The sequence below is a fragment of the Poromitra crassiceps genome (genome assembly GCF_964638095.1).
Source record: "Poromitra crassiceps genome assembly, chromosome: 13".
Classification (NCBI taxonomy): domain Eukaryota; kingdom Metazoa; phylum Chordata; class Actinopteri; order Beryciformes; family Melamphaidae; genus Poromitra; species Poromitra crassiceps.
The window spans coordinates 9,567,262-9,577,261 of NC_139644.1; the positions used below are offsets into that span (position 1 = coordinate 9,567,262).

The window sequence follows — 10,000 nt, forward strand, 5'->3', positions numbered from 1 at the left end:
ACAAAGACAGAAACCAAGAAATGCATGCGGAAATGTTCTAATGTCTTATGGACTAATTCATGTTCATATAACGGCCATGAAGACTTCTAAATGAGAAGAACATGAGTTAAGTTAGGAGGTTGTGATGGACACTCTACGTCATTATCAAATAACTGCACAATTGCCAGCGTAAAAAACTTTTAGTTTCAATTCAATCAGTCATAATGAGAAATAATTATTCTAATCCTCCCTTCACCACCTTATAATTATGGCTGTCAAACGATACATTTTCTTAATCGCGATTAATCGTGCGATTAACTATAGTTAATCGCGATTAATCACATCTTTGTATCGCATGTTTAAAATACCATTATTTTGCATTGCAAAGCATTTTTAATTAGACATTAATAATTCTTACCAGTGTGTCGTGATTGGGAATCAAATGAATGCAAATAAATGTACTTTGTGATCTTGAATTTTAGATTTATTTTCAATTCAATAGAAGTGCAATGTAGACAGGAGGTCACAAAATGTCTACAAAATGCATCTTGAATAGAAAATAAATGCACAATAATTGTAAACACTCCAGAACGCTCCAGATCCGATACTTCCGGCGGCGGCGCTGTGGAGCAGTCGAAACCCAAAATGACACAGCCGAAGAAGGCTGTATCTGAGCTAAAAACTTTGGCAAGTCCATGTGAATAATGGCTCGGTATTGGAAACTGTGTATTGATAACGTGTATATCGCGTGAAGCCATTGGAGCCAACCTCCCAGTGGTTAGAGGACCCGCGCATCCGAGACTCTGAAGGAAGAACGAGTGATGAGTCTCGCCCTAGCTAGCTGGCTGCTAGCTGGCCGCTAGCTGCTCTGGTATGCTTAGCTTTTAGGTGACAGCTCAAACTCGATGTACTTCGGTGATATTTGAATTCCGTTTTACACAAGGTGCAAACTACTGCTCTTGACTTGTCCACTGTGCCATTTGGGTGTTATTTAAAGTAAAACGAGCCATTTAGAAGCGCATTGCTGTCTTTAAGTCTTCCATGCCTCCACAGGCAGAAGACAGGAAACGGCTGCGAACGGCTTGACTACAAGTACGGGTGCGACGAAGGGACAAAATAGCGGCATGCGATTAACGCGATTAAAAAAAAAGTGTTATGGGCGGCACGCATTAACGCGCGATTAACGCGTTAACGCTGACAGCCCTACTTATAATAACTACTTCATCAATGTCTTAGCAGGGTGGAAGAGGCGGGGTCATGGGATGGACAACAACCGTGGTATATTCATAGAGTTCCCATGATGGCGTGCATTACTTTACCGTATACTAGGGCTGGGTATTGGCAAGGACCTCACGATACGATACGTATCACGATACATGGGTCGCGATACGATTGTATCACGATACATTGCGATACAATACATATTGGGATATATTGCAATACTTACACAATTTACTTAAAATTAAATAATAGAGCTAAAGATACAACACATTGTGTACCACCCAGGTAGTGTAATAATATGTACATCACTTTATACTGATAACTTAGTGGACAAATTTAGTCAAAACTACTGAGTGTTGAGTGTCTTACTGAACGCACTGAAATAAAAAGTATTCTTATTGTGTCACTGACCACACGGCTGTGCAAAAACATTGATATGGGAAATATTGATACAGTATCTGTGATTAGGGGTGGGAATCACCAGATGCAGATGCCCGGTGGCCTGGCTTGGAATGGCCTGCAATTTTTTATTTTTTATTTTTTATATCGATACTTGGCGTCCAAATATCGATACAATATCGTCAGGCAAAATATTGCGATATATTGCCGATTTTATTGCACAGCCCTACCGTATACACATTGGCTGTCACTGTCATTGAAACAATATGACACGGGAGAGAGAGAGATCATCACAGTACAACAGCTGTATATACAGCACAACATTGACTGTGATATTGCTTTTACCCAACAGTTGTAGAAACAACGCTGTTTACCAATTAAAGGTGATTTTAAAACAACAGATTTTTGTCTTTCATTCATCTGGGGGTAACGCTGTCGCCTCACAGCAAGAAGGTCCTGGGTTCGATTCCCGCCTGGGAATCAGCGTGGGCGCTGAGGGTGTGTCGCCATCCCCATGTCCTCAGTGCCTACTTCCCAGGTGGGGTCGTCAAAAAGGGCCTTTCTGGGCGGAGTTTGTATGTTCTCCCCGTGCTCGCCTGGGGTTTCCTCCAGATAGGAAGCCCCCCCCCCCCCGTTAAAAACATTCAAAACAACAACAACAACAATCCACTGAACACAGAAAGTGTGTGTTTAGATGACGGGAGGCAGCCATGTAAACCCTCACAGCACATAAAACTCCTCCTCACTGCTCAGATTAAAGCCATGAAATAGCAAAGTTCCACTGCTTCATTCTCAAATGAAAGCAGGCTTAGTGCCACAGAGAAGAACAGGAAGAGAACATCACTAAAGAGCCAATCAGCTCTGCATTCATGACTGGAGCGGGTCTAATCCAGACTCCACCACTGACCCATACAGGCAGTGAAGCTCTTCTACAGAGTGCAGTGACCGGGCTGGGAATGGCAGAACTGGGTCACAGTGACAGCACTTCCTCTCTCCATCCACAGACATGTGAGGCGCTGCCGGGGCTTTCAGACTTTACTCACTTACTGGAGCGGAGAGGAGAGGAGTCTGCAGCAAGGTTAGACCAATATACTGAGCTGATAACTGACCAGAGAGGAGGGGAGTCTGCAGCAAGGTTAGACCAATATACTGAGCTGATAACTGCTCTTTAGTAAACATCAGATATGGTCCAGTTAGGCCTCATTCAGACTGCAGGCAGATCCGATTTGAGAAAACAAATTGAGACTGTCTGCACTGCCGAAAATCCGATTTGGGCAAGTGATCAGATGGGATTTGTGTGTCCAGACATGTAGTAACGGTGTAGGCATCAGTAACCACTACGTTGGTGACACAGAAAGCCCTGTTTCACAAACCTAACCTTAACCTCATCGGAGACCACAGAATAACCTAAAACTTCATGTGAAACTGTGTTTTACGTGCGGTCTTGTTGACCAGGACTCCCTGGAAGAAGATATATTGTATCTCAATGGGAACTTCCTGGGTAAATAAAGGATAAAGTAAATAAAAACGGAGTCAAAAGTTATTCCTTCTTGTGACCATCCATTTTCAAAAGGTTACGTCAATTCTTAACTTTGAAACCTGCAACGTAAAATCTGAATGAAGTTTCCAGACATAGTTGATTGTTTCCAGTGCCTCGCTGACTCCTCCAACTCTCCCACCCCCGCCTCTACGTTCCCACTGTCTAAATAAAGGAAAATCATATTAGTGCTAACCGTTTTCAAACTGCCTGACATGCTGAAGGAGAGCAGTGCTAACCGTTTTCAAACTGCCTGACACACTGAAGGAGAGCAGTGCTAACCGTTTTCAAACTGCCTGACACGCTGAAGGAGAGCAGTGCTAACCGTTTTCAAACTGCCTGACACACTGAAGGAGAGCAGTGCTAACCTTTTTCACACTGCCTGACACACTGAAGGAGAGCAGTGCTAACCTTTTTCAAACTGCCTGACACGCTGAAGGAGAGCAGTGCTAACCTTTTTCACACTGCCTGACACGCTGAAGGAGAGCAGTGCTAACCGTTTTCAAACTGCCTGACACGCTGAAGGAGAGCAGTGCTAACCGTTTTCAAACTGCCTGACACGCTGAAGGAGAGCAGTGCTAACCGTTTTCAAACTGCCTGACACACTGAAGGAGAGCAGTGCTAACCTTTTTCACACTGCCTGACACACTGAAGGAGAGCAGTGCTAACCTTTTTCACACTGCCTGACACGCTGAAGGAGAGCAGTGCTAACCTTTTTCAAACTGCCTGACACGCTGAAGGAGAGCAGTGCTAACCGTTTTCAAACTGCCTGACACGCTGAAGGAGAGCAGTGCTAACCGTTTTCAAACTGCCTGACACACTGAAGGAGAGCAGTGCTAACCTTTTTCACACTGCCTGACACACTGAAGGAGAGCAGTGCTAACCGTTTTCAAACTGCCTGACACACTGAAGGAGAGCAGTGCTAACCTTTTTCACACTGCCTGACACACTGAAGGAGAGCAGTGCTAACCTTTTTCACACTGCCTGACACACTGAAGGAGAGCAGTGCTAACCTTTTTCAAACTGCCTGACACACTGAAGGAGAGCAGTGCTAACCGTTTTCAAACTGCCTGACACACTGAAGGAGAGCAGTGCTAACCTTTTTCAAACTGCCTGACACACTGAAGGAGAGCAGTGCTAACCTTTTTCACACTGCCTGACACACTGAAGGAGAGCAGTGCTAACCTTTTTCACACTGCCTGACACACTGAAGGAGAGCAGTGCTAACCTTTTTCAAACTGCCTGACACACTGAAGGAGAGCAGTGCTAACCTTTTTCAAACTGCCTGACACACTGAAGGAGAGCAGTGCTAACCTTTTTCACACTGCCTGACACACTGAAGGAGAGCAGTGCTAACCTTTTTCACACTGCCTGACACACTGAAGGAGAGCAGTGCTAACCTTTTTCACACTGCCTGACACACTGAAGGAGAGCAGTGCTAACCTTTTTCAAACTGCCTGACACACTGAAGGAGAGCAGTGCTAACCTTTTTCAAACTGCCTGACACACTGAAGGAGAGCAGTGCTAACCTTTTTCAAACTGCCTGACACACTGAAGGAGAGCAGTGCTAACCTTTTTCAAACTGCCTGACACACTGAAGGAGAGCAGTGCTAACCTTTTTCAAACTGCCTGACACACTGAAGGAGAGCAGTGCTAACCTTTTTCAAACTGCCTGACACACTGAAGGAGAGCAGTGTGGCGTCTCTCTTTACCGTATGATGTCTTTGTGTCCGTTGCGGGCGGCGAGGTGCAGAGGAGTGGTGAAGGCGGAGTCTGTCTGCTCCTTCCTCTCACCCTCCAACAGAGCTACGACCATGTTACTGCTCAACAACAGCTGGGCAACCTGAGGAGGAGACAAGGGTCAAGGCAGAGACGTCATGAAGCCAGATACTAAATGAAAACCAGAGACAGAGAGGAATATACAGTAGAGAATGATGAGTCCAAGCTGCAACTACTTCCAAAACTTGTAGACAACTGCATAAAGCAAACGCAGACTAATACACACTCAGTGATGAAGACGACACGCACACGCGTGACAGACAGACGCACACACGTGCACGCAGCCGCGCACACACACACACACACACACACACACACACACACACACACACACACACACACACACACACACACACACACACACACACACACACACACACACACACACACACACACACACACACACACACACACACACACACACACACACACACACACCCCTACCTTGGGGACCCGTGTGATGTGAACTGAAACTCAGAGGCCCCACAGGTGAGTATGAGGTAATGCCTTAGTGACCCAAAACAATATAAATGATTCCAGACATCTGGCATCACACTGTCTGCACTGCTGGAACACACACTCACTACCAAATATGAGGAATATTGTTATTAAAGGGGCACTTCACCAACAAAAGCTTTGATTTATTTTGCCCATGATCTCACACATCCGAAAACTGTAAACAGTTTTGCAGGTTTACAGTTGTTGAGGGGTTGATCTGATTTAAGTTGATGCCAGTGATGTAATCGGAAGACAATGAATCAGTGTGTTCAATTAATGACTTCTGATGACATCACTGGCAACAACTTAACTCAAACACCAACTCTCAATAACCTTCTTTTCCTGTATGGAGCTTTGTTTAAAGGCTGTCAGCTCTACTGTAGTACGGGAGGTCCTCTAAATGCCTTAGGGTGGACCACATGGACTTTTCATTCCAGGAATACACTTTTGGTAGATTGGCCAGTTGGTCGACGACGTAGCCGCTAAGTGATGAGAACAGAGACACTAAAATCATCGGCTTCGGTGCTCCATGCTAAAACGTTAGTATTATAAACTATGTTGCGTGATAGTAGTTGATACAGAAACTCAACTGAAAATCCACGGAGAAAGACCTCACTGGGAATTAGGGGTGGGAATCACCAGATGCCCACGATACGATACTAAAACGATACTTGAGTCACGATACGATAGTATTGCGATATCGCCGATATTGCGATATATTGAATATTGCGATATATTGAATATTGCGATATTTTGATATATTGCGATTTCTTACTTTTTCAGCTGCAAATGATGTCCCCAAAGGAAAACTTTGTCAACATCTGGTTTATATAAGAACAATTTTCCAGTCTGTATATCTGACTTCAACCATTTTATTGCAGCAACATTGTCAAGTACACAGACAGACCAACAACTTTCATAAAGTCATGTCATAGTTGCATGCACCTGACAAACTGAACTGTTTGTTACAGTCTACTTACAGTCCACCTTAACTGGATGTGTGTGTGGAGTACTGTACTTAGGTAGTTTTTGAACAATGCAACTTCACAAAACTTGTGCAGCCCATTCAGTAACTGGGGAATTTGTAAATTACTGTTATGACAAAACTGTTACTGTTAAAACAAAATGAAAATATGCTACCGTTTGTTTACTGCTGGCCTTGGAAGTTTATAGTAGCCCAGTGGCCTGGCATGGCCTGCAAAAAAAAAAAAAAAAAATTTTTTGCAATATCGATACTTGGCGTCCAAATATCGATACAATATCGTCAGGCAAATTATCGCGATACTATGGTGTATCGATTTCCCCCCCCACCCCTACTGGGAATGTGTACCACAAAGGCTTAAGCTTGAATTATGCTCACCCTGCCGTGAAGGGCGCGTGGGTGGAGCGCGGGCCGGGCGTGTCAAATGACGTAAATTTGTTGGGCGTGGTTATTCGCTAGCTCCGTCGGACGCTCGCCTTGTGCATGTTTTTTTTTCTAACAGCGCGAGCAGCGCACGGCTTCTCTCCAAACATGGCCGCTTTCAAGCCACTGAGCCCTGAACACTGAGCTGTGTTTTCGCCACATTTCTTGACCCATGTGGTAGGCTATAAACTTTGATTTGCAACTGTTCATTTTTAGTCATTTCACCAAGTAAATGTGTTGTGTTGAGAGCATTATTGAGAGAGATTAAAAGCATCACAGAGTAGGCAATCAGGGCTGAGAAGTAAAACGGCTATTCAGTAAAAACAAGTTTGGTGATTCCTTTATGTGCTGATGTGGGGTCGTTTGAGAGTGAAAGCGCACTCAGTACTGCACATAATAGCGTTTCATTGCGACTTTTCCACGGACTGTTCTCACTATATTACCATTGTACAATACATGCTGATCACTTTCTGAGTATAATGGCATCAACCCCAGCGCGGGGTCTGCACGGAGACTCGCGGGGCCCCACCCCCAACGAGCTTGGTCGAGTATAATTCAGCCTTTAGTCCTCCGCCCTTCCTGTCTGCTTACTGTCCTATCGAAAATGACCCCCCCCCCCCCCACAAGAAAAAAAAGAAAAACAGCTCACTGTCCCGCCCACACTGTTTGATTGACAGGTGATCTGTGGGAAGTGCAGTGGAGAAACACCACAGAAATGAGCAAAAACAATAGTATTCATTTCACAATGATAAAAAAACACAAAGCAAAATTAAAATTTGTTTCGGTAATCAATGATTTAATCAATGATTTCTCATCTCGTCTTTTCTTTCTTTTATTCTCGTGGATTTTTTTTTACATAAAGTCCCACAAAGCCCATTTATTCCCCTTGATCCCACCCAAAATGTTCTATTAGTTATTTGGAGGCAATATATATATATACTGTATATTTATTGTTTTTGCCGATGTTTTCCAACTATTTTTGGCCGATTGCCGATATGCGCGAATGTCCCCTCACCTGATCTCAGAGAACATCAAGTCTCTCCTGTTGTGGAATGAACACATTATTATGCCTCCTCTTATCATGGTGGTCCATTGGCAGATGCAGGCATGAATAGAACTAGGAATATCACAAGCTTTGCGTGCTCATTTCTAACATGCTTCACGTGCTCGTCTGCGCATTTATCGTCCGATAGCGATGATGACGTGCCGATGACATCGCATCCCTATTACTTTGATATCTTTCACAATGTTTCAAAAGTTGGTTGAAAATGTGCTGGGCAGCTGGATGGGGGACGCAGCTCTCTGTGTCAGAGGTTCTCAAACGTTTTTCAGCCAAGGACCCCCCCTTACAAGATAGAAAATATACCGGGGACCTCCTCATTCTGATTTGTGATTTTGGGCTAAGCTTAATTGTTTCCACGGTAACGTGCTTGACTTTTAAATTGATAGGTTTGTTAGAATGTAATCCATTAACCATTTTAGATGTAAAGCATGAACTACTTTTATTGAACTATGAAGCTTTTGCAAAAAAATAATAATAATAATTTTTATTTTCCTGAAAACTTTTCGCAGACCCCCTGGCAAAGTGCCACGGACCCCCATTTGAGAACCACTGCTCTCTGTTGTAAAGGAGGCGGTAACGCAGGAGAGAGACTCATGGAAACACACAGGGAGAGACCAGCTGCCCTCACCACACCCTGGCTGGTATCTCTACAGTGTATGGCAAGCAGCTGATGCGTCAACACCAACACACACACACACATGCATCATGCAGGGGGCATTGCACCAGCGCAGACAGCACATGCAGATATACTCTAAAGATATCCTAAAGCTTAATTTATACTTATTAGAAAGTGTCGCTCAGCACATGGTCGCAGACGAAAAATAAAGTGTCGCTCATGTTGCTGCATTTATGCTTCTCTCCGCGGCGCAACGGTCACGTGATGCTACAGACAGAGGGAGGCAGAGAACTAGTGCAGACAGGCAAGAGAGGGAATGCTGTCAGTGAACCCAAGAGGCAAGATGTAACTGCAGCCGCATATAACGACACACAACCACACAATCACCTCCTCTCTCTCTGGGAAGTTGGTCACGGTGTTCTTTGTGATTTTCACGAAGTCATACATCAAGGACATGCTGATAAAAATACCGGGAGGCGGGGACACGCTCATTAATTTCATTTCAGTGAAAACTAAAACAAGGAAGTCGCGCGTGCCCGTCTATATAGCCAATCAGACTTGCGCGACATTATGTGACGTAGTCAGCGACACTAGACATTTCACCAGGTAGCAGACGCTGCTCGCAGACACTTGAAAGTGTCGACTCAAGTCCTCATTTCTGTCTGCGACCGTTTCAAAAGTGTCGGCAGACGAAGCATAAATTGGGCTTAAGCCCTTTTCCCACATGCGCTTTGTACCGCAAAATGACCGGTACGTGGTCTAATGCCTGCATGTGAGAAAGGCGCCGTGCCGGTATAAGCGCGACCCCGTCGTCGCGGCGATTTCACCACTTTCCAGCCAGTCAGAAGAGCGGTATGCGCTTTAGCGGATACTAGTGAGAAACGGGTGCAGTCATTTTCCGCGACACTCTCATGGGCGAGGTGTACACACGTTGCTTAATGTTCCAGCGGGCATAATCTAATCATTCGCGCACATTAAAGCAAACTGTCGAAATGATCTTGTGATAATAAGAGCAGTAGCCTATGTCAGCTTCATGTGTGGGTGTGCTGTGCTGATTTTCCCCTCTCCTCTCTGCTCGCTCTCTGGCCACAGTCCGTCCTCCTCCTTCAGTCACAGCCCGACAGGGCAAATGCATGAAGCGAAAGTGGAAGTATTTTGCTTGGGCTACGTTGCCGACAGCGAAGGCAAGCCCGGACACATCAAATGAAGCCAGTCTGTAAAAAGTGCTTCAACGCGATGCAGGTGAACGGATAAACAAGCAAACTTATTTCACCATTCAGAGTTTTGCCGACACGTCACTCCCCCACTCGCTCTGCAGTGCCGCCCCCCCCCCCCCCCCCCCCCCCACATACAGGCAATTTCGCTGATAGATTCCCACATGCGCGAGCCGAAGTGTGAAGGGAAATGTCCGATATTGACTTACAGGTAATTTTCCGGTACGCATGTGGGAAAAGGGCTCTAGTGAAATTTAAATCAACCCCGGGGGCGAGAGGAGAGGAGGGG

General features: G+C 45.1%; 1 protein-coding gene across 1 annotated transcript in view; it reads right to left on the minus strand.

The window, feature by feature from the left end:
• Positions 1-10,000, minus strand: part of caskin2 (CASK interacting protein 2) — a 122,188-nt gene that overhangs the window by 31,421 nt on the left and 80,767 nt on the right. Inside the window, exon 7 of the mRNA XM_083648707.1 lies at positions 4,849-4,979. Within this exon, the coding sequence (XP_083504833.1) occupies positions 4,849-4,979 (131 nt within the window). The remainder of the gene's footprint in view (positions 1-4,848; positions 4,980-10,000) is intronic.